Source organism: Erithacus rubecula, assembly GCF_903797595.1.
Source record: "Erithacus rubecula genome assembly, chromosome: 1".
NCBI classification, from domain to species: domain Eukaryota; kingdom Metazoa; phylum Chordata; class Aves; order Passeriformes; family Muscicapidae; genus Erithacus; species Erithacus rubecula.
In genome coordinates this window covers 8,710,882-8,724,698 of record NC_136658.1, presented here as the reverse complement: position 1 = coordinate 8,724,698, position 13,817 = coordinate 8,710,882, and the positions used below count along the sequence as shown (strand labels likewise).

Below are 13,817 nucleotides of genomic sequence, written 5' to 3'. Positions count from 1 at the left end.
GCATTATCTCAAATATGATCTATCAGTTGGAACCTGTATCTGCCATCTGGCTGTAGAAAGAAAATGGCATGCTAAATGAAGGGGTTTTTTTAAAGAAGTACATTCTGGAATTGATTCAACTTTTCAGAGTCTAAATAAATTGTAAAAATAGTACCATTTGACATATTGACCTCTGAGACAGCAGTAAGGAGGGTTATCTGCTGAGCTGTGGTTCTCCTTGGGACATCATGCCAGTCATCATTAGATTCTTCACACTTCACTAATCTCAGTTTCTAGATCTAGTATTCCACCAGCAAAGGTCACTTCAGTGTTTAGTAAGGAGAGAGACTGCCAATCTAACTGATTAAAGATACAAATTGCAGTACGGGATAGGATTCAAAATATGGAGAAAATTCAGAGAGATATTTAGTTAAATAGGCTGTAATGATTTTCAGGTAAATGTACTGGAGTTTTTGAACAAGTTGTCTCCATTATCAACATTGCTTTGTCATTTTGAGGGGCTGATCACCTAAATCACTTCAGAATATCGATTTTTTTTTTTTTTTCACGTATCAGGAACAGCTTATTTTTGTCAGGTTTTACTTTTGTTGAAAAGAAAAAATGTACTGGCTAATGTCAAAAGGAAAATCAGATAAGCTGATGTAAAAAACTTCAAGGAAATCAAGGTGATGCTCTTAAAAAATTACTTTGAGAATTTTTCTACATATTTGCTGGGCAAGTTCCCTCTGCTGCTTGTAAATTCTCTCCTTTCATCATTTCCCTGAAGCCCAGACAGTTTCATTGGTTCTGGCATAGAGTGAACAACTGAAAACATTCTTCAGTAGAGAAATATTCCAAACTTCACTTTCACAGCTGAAGGTATGAGGGGAAAAAAAAAAAAAAAATATGGTTTTAGGCAGCGAGACGTGAAGGACAAGTGGTAGGCCTGTCACAGCTGCTGATAGCTTGGCGATGGTTGTACATCATCCTCCCTTGGTTGGCTCATGGACCTGTCTCAGCTGAAATGCAAACGTGCAAAATGACACGTTTATTTCTCTGCTTAAACCTTGATACTCTCAGGCTTCCCGTGCATCAATGATTTGTTTTGTTCCACAGATGTGCTGCCACCAGTGCCAGGGCAAGGAGATAAAACTGCTACCATGCTTTCTGATGGGGCCATTTACAGCAGCATTGACTTCACCACCAAAACCAGCTACAACAGCTCCAGCCAAATAACTCAGGCCACGCCATATGCCACCACCCAGATTCTGCATTCCAACAGCATCCACGAGCTGGCTGTCGATTTACCAGACCCGCAGTGGAAAAGCTCAATTCAGCAAAAAAATGACCTCATGGGATTTGGCTACTCTCTCCCAGACCAAGGCAAAGGCAACAATGGTAATTACAGCTCTTCTTTTCCAGAGCCTTTCGCTTTGTGTACTGTGTCATCTGTGCATGAGTTAGAAAATTCTTTTTAGCTCTGTGAGACACTGTTCCTGTTGACCTGAACTAATGCTTGCCCATGCATGTTGAACCTCACCTGATCACAAAACAACATTGCCCTGTGCTTTTAATGCTCTTTGTCCTGTGCTACTCACCAAGCCATCTGCCTTCCATTAGGCTAGGGTAGGTGTACCTTTAGAAATAACCAAGTTCAAGCCTGCCACCCCACCCCATCTGCCCTCGACTTGCTAACTGCATGCGTCGCATGTGCTTGTGCTGTCGACTAATCCCACGATGCCACTGTGACCTCTGCCGTTTAACCCTTAGCCTTGCTTTACATCCCTGACTACCGGGTGGCTGAGGGACTGGCTAATAGATTGCCACACAACCAGTCACAGGATTTCAGCACCACCAGCTCCCACAACAGCTCCGAAAGGAGTGGCAGCCTCTCAGGTTGGTTCCGTCGCCGTGCGCAGGGGAGCGAGGGACGGAGGGGTGTTGGTGAGCTAGTTGGAGGCAGAAGACCTCCCAGGCACCAGTTGAGGATAACCATGAGAGTTCCTGCCCATCAGCAAACCATGCCACCTGGGGCTCTACTGACACAAAAAAGCCTTTTGCAGGACCTACTTGGAGATAGCTGGAGGGTCCTTCCCTGTGGCACAATGCCAGCCTCACCTTGTCACATCCTTTCCCTGGCACCATCTATGCAGCAAATGTATTTCTGCATCCATCCTCAGTTCATAGGTCTCTCCACACTGAACTTCATGAGGAGATTATTATTTTTATTGAGTTGTTAACAGACCCCCACCCACTCCCACGAGCTTGTTCCCTCAGTGAAGCAGCTTAGAAATAGTTGTAGGGCCCTGAAAGGTGACTGAAAGGGATTTCAACAAATTGTGCCAAGTCTGCCTACAAACAGGATGTAAATTTTATGTGTGTGCTGCATGTTCTATTGGAAACATGATGCATTTTCATCAGATGAAAATGATCATAGTACATGTGGTTGTGTATTATATCTGAACACACCTTTTTTTTTCTTGATTTCTTTAATTTTGCTTACTTGTTGCTTATGTTATGTATAGTTGTCATTATTTTTCTGTCAAGACAAAAACTGAAAAGACAGCAGTTAAGATGAAAATCTGTGATTTTACCTAGCTGAAATAAAAGAGCACTGAAAGGACTTTTAATATTCAGAATATATCCACAGTCGTTTGAATTTCCACTTTAAGCTGGAGAAGTCTTCACAGTAACAGACCAAACCTAGAAATGGCTTCTTCATGTCCATTTAAGTAATTATTCAAACTCAATCTTGAGATAAGAATCCTATAATCATTGGCCCATGACTCAAATACCCAAAGATGATTGCAAATCTTTTGTTCTCAAGGGGGAGCACCGGCTGATTTGACTGAGACCAAAAAATAGGTTTATGGCATTGTCAGAGATGTATCTGGAAGCTGAGTTCATGAAATACTTCAAGACAAGTTCTTGTTCTTTGCATGTGAGATGTATTGACAACTAGCTTTGGAAATAAGCTTGCTCCCTGGGCTGCATGAAAATGCAGAAATTGATGTGCTGAGGTACATATATGTCAGGTATCAGAGGGCTGTATGTTAGATATGTTGACAGCCAAGGCTGCCTAAGAATTTTCTCAGAAAATGAGTGTCACTGGAAAATGCCCATTGATCAAAAGTTGGACGTTGATCAAATATTTCAGATGTAACATATTCTGTGTTGTGTTTCTCAGTCAGAAGTGAATTTTTTGATGACACCAGGAAACTTTGAGTTACAATCAGTCTTTCTATGGCCAAGGCACTTTTGTTGTGACCAAGGCAGCTCACAACTGAATGCCCCAGTGCTCATATGAGTGTCAGATTATTGGACTGCAGAGTCAGTTTTTTGCTCTCCCTTGCCCACTAATTATGCCTTTGATACAGGATAATTATGTCTGTAATACACGAGAAACTGGGGGAGACCTTCAAATTGTCTGATAATTAGGGCATCACTGGAGTCAGAGACCAGCCTTGATTACGTAGTCCCCATCAGGGTGAGCAGGGATTTGTTCTCTCACTTCCTTGGTTAGTACTTTAAGTACTACTTATTATTCTGAATAAGTTTCTGTCTCTCTTACATGAATGTCATGAGAATTCCTGTCCCACTGTGGAATGGAAAATAGCTAAAACCTCAACTGCTTTGAGAGGCAGGGAAATTTTGTAGCTATAGTTTGCACAGATTATGTCTGTACTAGGATCAGCAGCCCAACTGGAAAATTCTTTCTCCAGCACCCAATTCACCTAGAGATTTAAACAATTATAATTTAATTTCAGTGTGAGGAGACATTGAAGCATCAAGCTTTGTTGCTATGGGGAAACAAGGCTTTGGTGCATCAGTTTTCAAACACAAATCAGGCTTTATGTGCTCGGTGTCTGTCCCACCAGTCTGACACTGGAGTAACTCTGCCTGTGGGGACAGAAGAGAAATCTCCCTCCCAACTGTACTGTGCAGGCTGCTTTCCCTACCAGCAATGACCTTGGAGTTCTCTTCTTTCATTTCTTCATCTAAACAAGTCCCTTGTCTCTCTGCCTCACTCCTCTAATATCTTCATTATCTCTAATTTCTCTCTTGGAAACTCCCAAAATCCAAGTGACTCCCATACTAGCATTCCACATGCCCAGTCTCCTAAGATTATCAAGATGCTGCACTTCTAAAATCTTCCTCTCCATCTCAACTAATCTCTAAGGTGAAGTTGTTCTTTGCATTTCCCTTCTCCATGTATTCCTACTTTAAATCCTCCTGCAACAAAAAAAACCCACATGCATGTGCTTTTCTCCTAAAGCAGCCCCTCCTGCCTGAATTCTTGTTGACTCCTACTCCTGCTGACTTTTAAAAACATTTACCCATGTTCCACAAATTAAAATTAATGTACTTCCTTTGCACTGTTCAGTGATTCTATTTATAACTCCACTTTTTTGCCTTACCTGTGCTTTGAAAGCTTCAGTTTCCCTCCAGAAGGTTCATGTATTTGTTCCTCTACCTCCATTGTCACTGGGGTTTCTTTTCACTGGTGAAAATGTTCTTTCCCTTTTCAATAAAGATGCCCTCTCTGCTAGGCTACAAATGGAAGGAAGAGCCTGCTTTCCATCCTAATAGAAGTAATATCAGCTCAGTTCACACATAGTGAATGACAGGATCTTGGCTGGACTTACTATAAATACTCCAAAGCAAGGAAGGAAGAGCTCTGGTCTGGAATTGAGTAGTGGAAAGCAAAGTGCTTCCAGCCAGGTCGATTAGAAACATTGTTGGGCCTTTTGCCTGTCTCTAGCAGGCACAACAGGAGGTGAAAAGAGAAATTTTGGCTACTTCTGAGTCACAGAATCACCTTTTTCTTCCCTCTGTATTTGTTCCTGTTTTCATCCAGCTGATATTTGAAGGTAACAGAAAGCCACTCTCTCTCAGACAAAGAAGTCCCATGACAGGAGCTTGTCTCTATTGCTAGAATTGCACTAGCAATTCCTAAACAATCCTGTGTTTCTCTCTGCCTAAAGTTAGAGCCATGGCAAAGAGGGCAGTGCCTGCCAGTGCACATCATGCCACCCTCCCTGACCAGTCAGTTGTGGCTTTCTTGATTCATTGGTTCATTTTTACATGGGGTTTTTTTTGGCTGATCCTTATAAATCATCAAGAGGTGTCAGTGAGTGAGATTGATTAGTCTGTGCTTTCTACAGCAGGCCAGGGATGAGCGAGAGCACTCCCACTCAGGGTACCCCACTGAAAAGGCATCTGGCAAACCATTCCTCCACCCAACAGAGTTTAAAAACCACAACAAAACTCAAAAAAATAGATGGTTCCCCAAGCAGTCAAGGGATTTGAAATGTTGAGCCATTCTTGCTCTTATTTAATGAGAAGAAGAAGAAGTCAGGGCAAAATGAAAGAAGCAAAGCAAGTGGGACGAGAGCTTTCTCTGTAAGATCACACTCCCACAAATGCAAGTGTCTCAGCTGGAGAAGTGGATGCAAGGACCATAAGAGAAGAGCAGAGAGTTTAACCAAAATGTGTTCCTCACTTCATTTCTACTTCATGCATTAGAGCTGTAGAATCAGAAATAGAACCTCTTCTCCATAGTGGCACAAGATATTTGAATCCTGTGAAATAGTCAGTCCTAAAACATTCAAATTACTTCCTGCTTTTAAAAACCACACAGAAATTAGGAAATTCCTATCAACAAAGCCCTGTTTCTTTTGTTTTGACTATTTAGTCTTGTTTTAAAAGTTCTTTACTCCAATGACGATTTTTTTTTTTATGTCCTTAACCTCTGTGTTTTCCACAGAAAGTGATTATGCAAAACTGTGTTGTAATCATGCTGGATTCTGACATGTAAAAGAATTTGCTATTTTATTATAATTTTATCTAAGAATGAATTCAAGAAGTTATGAAGTGCACATGAATAAATCAGGAAATATATTTCTTATACAGGAAAACCTGTCTTTCCTTTTTTCTGCACTACTGTGGTACAGAGATTTAAAAAGAAGTGATTTTCAGTAAATATTGGGAATATTTTCCCATACCATTCTATTATTACTTATAACCTTGTGACTGCATTAGCACGTTGATGCTGATTCTGCTGAGATATAAATAAGTCTTCTTTTTTGGGACATATGCTCTGGAATCAGAATTCTGTCAAAGAAATGTAAATAGCTGGCTTTTTATTCCACATTATAGCTCTAACATTTTATTTTTCTTTTTTGGATTTGCAGGTGGCAAAGGAGGGAAGAAGAAGAAAAATAAAAATACTACCAAGCCCCAGAAAAACAATGGTTCAACCTGGGCCAGTGTCCCCCTCCCACCCCCTCCTGTGCAGCCTCTTCCAGGCACAGAGCTGGAGCACTATGGGGTGGATCAGCAAGAAGCAGGGTAATTTTTTTTTTCCTTTTTCTTTTGAAGAAAAATCTCTGATATGCAGAAATGAGTCCTTTTCTATTTTTTTTTTTTATTATTATTTTGTTAAGTGAAAATGTTATTCTGTTTTGTTAAAAAAAAAGAGAGAGAGAACACCTTATCCTGTTGACTTATTTGAGGCTATGGAGGAGGAAAGTCTGAACAGCTCCTCTGGATAATGACTGAAGATGGAAACAAAAGTGACCTTGCTTCATCACCATGTAGAGCTTCAATGCTTTCTCATGCTGAGAAATATCTCACTTCACAGGTAGCTTAATTGAATTCTGGGATGGCATGCAGCTGATGGGACTCACAGTGAGTGAGGATGACATAATCTGGCTCTCTCTGTATTTTTTCACTGCTTTGATGTTTAAAAATATTAGAGCCAACAGAACAAAAAAAAAAAAAACTCTACCAAATTGGATTAATTTTTGAAGATCAACCAATGGATAATAATCTTCTCATCGGCTTTTTGAAGAAATTTCACAGTCGAGGAAGGCATGCTAATTATAGGCTTTTTTTGTTATTATTCAAACAACTTTCAGGTTTCTGGAACCTTCCACATAATTTTGCATAGCTCTAACTTGTTCTCAAGGACACAAAATCACACAGGAAGTGCTGAATGAGAGGGAAGAGACATTTCCTATACAGACAGTGATTATGAAATGCTTTTTATAAAGTGTTGTTATGTGATATACCAGGTTATCAAACTCTGGAGGTAAATCAGGGTATATAAAAACATAGTTTACTGTGGGTAGCTCTGTTGGAGCCCTTGAGAATAATTGTTCTATCAGGGACGAATTTCTGTCTGTTTCAATACATGGATTAATCAATATTTCCTAGGGATTAAACATTTTTAAGAATATATTGTAATAGCTTTACTGAATAAAAATATTTTAAGTGTTATCTCAATTGTAAGTGTGATTTGATCATTACTACTTTCATAATTAAAATTAGAAGAATCCCATATTTTTTCTGTTTATACCAACTCCTTTGACTCTTAAAATGAGCAATAAATGACTGTGTTAGTGAAGTTCTTTTTAAAATTAAGGCCCATTCAGGCTGTATTAGAGTTAGAATTTCAAAGTAATGAAAAATGAATAACCTTACTGATTGTGAATGTTGTTTAAATCGTAAGGCAAAAAGTTCATATAATTATTGTCTTCTGTATTGTTACAAGAGGCTAAAATAAATTTAAAATTGTTTCACCCTATAATAATTTTGTCTTTATCAGTTTATATCCCTAAAACACATGTACAGCCATTTAAGTAGAACAATTATGCAATAGAAGGCAAACTAGTTGTATTTTCTTCAGAACAATGAAATAGCACTAAAAGTAAATGGAGATACCTTAGCTTTTCCTCTGAGCATGTTTTGAATTACTCTTCTCTGGTTTTTTGTAATGTCTCATTAGCAGTGGTGGTAGCAAGACCTTGTAACATGCATTTTACCAAAAAACAGCAAAAATGTGAAGGTTGGACTTAGCATCTCAGTCTGGAGCTACAGTGACTTGCAGCCACCTTTGCTGAAGGCTGAATTTGCAATGTCCATACTTTCTCAGGATGCTTCCAATGCTAATGATCCTTCTGTATTTAAGGGTTGATCTTGTGTCTGTGGTTTTTTAACATGCTAAAAGGGAAAATCATAACTACATTCCTTATGTTGCCTTTAACATGGATGTACTGGGTTAAAAAACCCACATTTTTAAACTGTTTTGTTATTCTTGTTTTGATTTACTCTATCTGTGACAAGTTCAAAGTGTTTTAATTTTAAAATCAGTTACATGCAAATGCAATTATATTATGAATTAAAACTGAAAAAGGAGCTTTCAGTCAGAAAAACTGAACACATTAATGCAATTCTCACAATATTTTAGAAAATATGATTGTTTAGAGCAACAAAACAAGGAGGCCAGCATCTAAACAGAAACTTGTTTTTCTGTGTGTCTTTCTATAACAATTAAATTCAAATGTGAGTTACATTGGCGTGATTATCACCAAAAAACTCTAAAAAGGTCACCTAGTTTTGCTTACTAGTGGCCTCATAAGCACTAGTGGACTTCTAAGTTGCAAAAGATAATCCACAATGCAAGTGATATTTAAAAAAAACCAAAAACAGAAAAACCCACAAAAATCTAACTTGACGTATCACAGAAAAAATACTCTCAGTTTTCTGTACCATCTTCTTCCCAGAGGCACTATGATTGGCATTTGCCTCCATTTTCCCATAAACTGCAGAAAGAAAAGTGAATATCTTGCTCCAACTAGCCCTGTAATATAATGTGGTAGCTTTGGGGATCTCTTATATTCCTGTTTAACCTCAGCAAAGAGCCTGTTTGTACCAATTAAGTTTCTCTTTTCCCATAGTAGCTCCCAAACTGACATGCTCCCCTTTCCCCCTTTTCAGAGGAGATGGTTTTACTTGATTTTATGTAAATTTGACAGTAAAGAAATGCTCATTTCTTACTCATTATCTTTGATTTTTCACCAATAATATGCATGCTTTTGAGCCAATCCAGAACATATTGGTAGCATATTGTTATTTGGTTATTTCTATTTTTTGCCATTGATTATACCTCAAAATGGAATATTAGCTGCTGAATGTCAGTATATTTGATACCTACTGTCTGTCTTTAGGAGAAGTAAAGGAAATAGTATCTTCTACTTCAAAAGTCCTTTCTGGTGAGTTCCAGGGAGGGAAACTTCATTTGTTGCAACAGTATGTGTAGTGAAACACAGTTTTTACAGAATGTGCCCTGTGTCTATCACCTTTAGTTTATATTTTGAAGGAACAAATCTATTAGTGCAATGAATCAGGCTTTTTAATAGTAAAAGATTGCTATAGAATAGAAGTGCTGACAATACAATAAAACTCATTAGAAAAATAGATACTCGTGTTTGTTAACCAGAACTTATTAGGGTCTTGATTACAATGAAATTAGAATTGGAGGTTGCTAATGAAGTTCAGGCATTTAGATTTCAATAAGTATACTTGAAAAAATTTGCATTTTCACCACATGGAGTTTTGGAGAAAACAAAAAAGAACACGGATGTGCCAACAATCACTGTGTTGGTACCAGATGTTTCTGTAACTATCACTTACATGACATTAGTAGCTATGCAGTCTGGTAGGTTTGGGGATTTTTTATTTTTATTTCGTTTTTCTCTAAAATGAAGGTTAGGGCTTGAGGCTTTTTAGACACCTTACATTAAGAAGACAAAGGTTCTTGTACCTGAAATATCGAATCTCAATATCCTGAACTTCAGGCTTAGGCTGCTTTCCATTTCAAACAAAATTTGGGTTAAGATATGGTACTTGTGCAGAAACTTTTCAGTGAGAAACCTCTGTACTAAAAAACCTTTTGCTATCAAGCTGAACATTTGGGAATTTGAAGCGAGCAGGGTCAGAAGGCGAGCACATCCAAAGCTCGTTTATTCATCACTGGAAAGTCACCAGGGAGTGTCTTTTTCCCCTGTCCCTTTTAAAGAAGCCATTATAGCAAAGCATGAGGTTGAGAGAGCAAAAGGAAGGGAGAGAACTGTTGCACTGCACATTTTTAGCAGCATGATTTAGGATGGTCCCTTCAGCCTCGGTTGCAAATGTCCTGAGTAAATATTGTTTTGAAAGACAAATTACAGCTGGTCATATCTTAATTGTTTGCTAAGGATGAGTATGTCATTTTCTTAAATCTCTGTGTTATGAAAATGGTAATGATCAATCACTCAACCTCTCTCAGAGGCCAGATGTTAGGAAGCAGCCTGTATTTTCATTTCTGTGCTCATCTGTGTTTGTGTATCTATTTATGGTTCTATCTACATATATAGAGATTTACATTCATAGAAGTGTAAATTACCAGATATATCCTGCATGGACTTCTGGATGATTAAGTCAGGTTGTTTTAGCTGTCCTGAATCTGTACATTTAAATACAGACTACAGACTTCTGAATAAGGAAACAGTAGTTTAGTTAGTTTAAGAAATCTTTGGGTTTTGCTGAAAGTGAATATTCTGTTCATAACACAGGTTTTGCAACTTCTCCATCTCAGTGTTCCCAGCCTTTTTATAATCTGGCTTCACACTTGAGAAAACTGACAGTAATTCATTTTTCTCTGGGAAATTGGTAAATCCTTCCTCCCAAATCAGAGGCTTTAAAGGAGTATTTTTAAGCTGGTTTGAGAAATTAACTGTGTAGCACAATGCATTGCCTGCCTGCATTGCAGAAAAAAAGGACCTTGTCAGCAGTCCTTGAAGGTGGAAAGAAGATAAAGTGACTTGGATGATGCTTGGGAAATGGTCTTTAGAGTGTGTGATGGTTTGACAGTGAAGGAGTTGTGAGAGCTTCTGGTTGTCTGGTTGCTTTTTGAAAGGGGGGAAAAAAAAAAAAAAGGCAGCTGTGTATCCTGAGCTGTTTTGGAATACACCAGGAGTTAAGAAATGTGTGCTGATGCTCAAGGGACTGGTGCCTGACTGGTTGTTTTGAAGATGGAAAAGTAGACAGTTGAGATTTGAGTGGTGTGGTTGTCAGCAAAGCTGAGTAAAACTGAAGTTGTGTTCAGATTAGGGAATTACTCTGGGGAGATAATGCTCAGGGAATTACCACAGTCACTAAGGCCTATCCACCTGGAATGATGCCAGAGTCTCTTAGGGACAGCATCCCAGGATGATACTGTAGTACAACACTGCATTGAAAGGTCCTCTAGTGAGTACAGAGACTGAAAAAAATTGACTTGCTGGAAAAACTCACGTAAGAAGTGGTAATAAAATATAAAGCTTTTGTTTCTAGCACCACCCCTTACACCTTTGGTATAGGGCACCAAAAACCACCAACTCCTACCAGGACACTTTTTATCTCTGAAGAGAGAAGAATTTGGTATTCAAGAATTCTCCTAGTGGTTAATCTTTCCATTTATTTGGGCAGGTGTGTTGAAAGTGTTCAGAAATGTAGCTCTGTCTAGGTAAGTCCCAGTACAGATTGGTTAGGAGGTGGGGTGCTGGCAGAGCTGTCACCATGTGTGCTAATGTACCTTATCAGCTGGTGCTGTGACACAGCATATGCTTGGGGTCAGTGCTGCTGTGACATGGATGTATTGCACATCATAGGAGATACCCATGTGCAGCTGGAATTTATGAGGGAAGTGTAGCTTTTCATTTGAACTCCAAACCAGAAACAAATGGTAGATTTATAGACAGATAAAGGGGAGGATGGAAATAAATGCATAATGCTCTTGGGCTCGTGGTGTGACTCTTGGTGATGGTGCTGTGCAGGACCAGGAGCTGGACTTGGTGATCTTTGTGGGTTCCTTTCAACTCAGCTTTTTCTGGGATTCTGTGAAATAGTTGTGTAAATGCTACTACATAAAGCTTGCTCTGCCTTTTAAGATTGCTGCTATTTTCATGTCTAGGTCAATATTCATTCTCCCACAGTAATGATCTTAGAAGTGAGTTAGTTCATTTTTGTTGTTGATTGTGGTGTAACATTATCTAATCACCATTAACGAATGTGATAATGGGTCAGTAATTTTTCTGTTGCATATCTTGTTCAAGTTGCTTAGCTGTTGTGGGAAAAAAATAAAACTGTCTCAACAAGAACAATCTAAGCAATTATGACCCTATTTTCATTAAATTTTCGAATTCACACTGTGTGCAAGGTTTCTGTAGCAGAAATCTTGTATGCCCTCTATACTCTCTACTGTGCAGCAGAGATAAGTTTTGACATGCACTAAGTTTATTTGGTTTTTATTTTAGATACGACAGTGATGGCTGGTGTCCACCCTTGCCAGTTCAGACCTACCTGCATCAGGGCATGGAGGATGAGCTTGAAGAAGATGATGATCGTGTCCCCACCCCTCCTGTCCGGGGAGTAGCTTCATCTCCTGCCATCTCCTTCGGGCAACAGTCGACTGCAACCCTCACGCCTTCCCCACGAGAGGAGATGCAGCCAATGCTCCAAGCTCACCTTGATGAGTTAACAAGGGCTTACCAGTTTGATATAGCAAAGCAGACATGGTAAATGCTGGAAGGGGTCACTTCTAATCAGGGAAATGAAATAATAATAGTAGTAATAATTATAATAATATAACCACAACAATACACTTCTTTTTTACGTGAATAATGGCTGTGTTCAGCAGTGTTTCAATTATGTTTCTAAAGAAGTAAAATGGAAGAAGAAATAGCAGAGCTCTACTCACACTTGGAAGGCCTTACACATCCCTATGTACTTTTGAATCATAATACTTGGTAACGTGCTAAATTTTGTCTGAAAGCATGGAAAAACAATATTACTCCAAAATTTTGCACGTGTTTAGATAAGTAGTTAATACTCACCTTTTGACAGCATTTATACAGTGAGAGTGCTCTCTTTTCAGGCTAGCAGAAGACAGGAATTTTTTAGGATTTTCAAAAATAATAAGATTTTGAATTCCTGATTAAAAATAATTATAATTATAATTGACTATAATATAATTATAGTATTATAATTGAAATAGCAATGTGGCAGCTTTTACATTGTGTCACTTGAGAATGAAGTATTTGCATCTCTGTACTTTGAACTACTATGAGAATTTCTGACTCATAGGAAAAGCCCAGAAACAGCAGAAAGCAAGTTGTTAGTATTTACAGGATGGATCTCGTGTTTCAGAGTGCTTTATGCCTGTTTAAAGGGAGAACAAGCAAATATCACAGTAACATTTCCCCTGCAAAACAAACAGAAGCAGTATCTTCAGGGACTGAAAAAGAACTTGTCAACTGCACCAGGCTGGGGATGTGGTGAAGGTCAGTTGCTTCCTGGGTGCTCTCTGAGCAGCAGTTGTCCTTTTAAACTCTTCTAGCCAGACAAAGCCCAGGACTCTCAGTGGAGCAGAGCAGAGCTGGTTATGAATGGCACGCTGCCAGCAGAGGAGCAGCCTTTCTTCCCTGGTAAATAAAGCCACCAAGTTATTCAGCTTGAGCTGCCACAAATACATCAGGCAGGTAGGCAGGAGGTGCCAAGCCAAAGGCAGCTGTTTTCCCTGGGCACTGTGCAAGCCTCAGGGCTTGTCTGCAATCTGCACTCCATCAACAGGGCACCTGGGCCCGGGGGACAGACCCAAATCCCAGGCAGCAGCAGCCCTGGCCTGCTGAAGGTACTGCCTTCTGAGCCAGCACACAGATGCTCACCCTGCCAGCACAGGCAGTGGCTGCTGCATCCTGCAGCTGTTGTCCTTCCTGTGCCCTCCAAGCCTCCAGACTGGTCCAGGCGTGGCTAATGGAGCAGGACTCTGCACCAAAGCCTCATGCAGCTGGCAGCAAAGGCCTTGCTCCCTTTTGGAGAAATGAAAATTGATTGGGAGCTTTCATAATGGATTTAGGATTATACAGATTTTAATGTTGCTTTTGTGTAAGGTCATGCCTGTAAAAAAAATCCCTGAAAAAAACAAAACTAAATAACCTTTTTTTCATACCTTTTGGGTATTGGGCTAAATGATG

General features: G+C 39.3%; 1 protein-coding gene across 6 annotated transcripts in view; it reads left to right on the top strand.

Moving 5' to 3' along the window:
- Window positions 1–13,817, top strand: part of ROBO2 (roundabout guidance receptor 2) — a 432,478-nt gene that overhangs the window by 387,478 nt on the left and 31,183 nt on the right. For all 6 annotated transcript variants that reach the window (XM_079322619.1, XM_079322621.1, XM_079322618.1 and 3 more), the window contains 3 exons: window positions 1,096–1,377; window positions 6,174–6,330; window positions 12,099–12,359. In XM_079322619.1, the coding sequence (XP_079178745.1) occupies window positions 1,096–1,377; window positions 6,174–6,330; window positions 12,099–12,359 (700 nt within the window). The remainder of the gene's footprint in view (window positions 1–1,095; window positions 1,378–6,173; window positions 6,331–12,098; window positions 12,360–13,817) is intronic.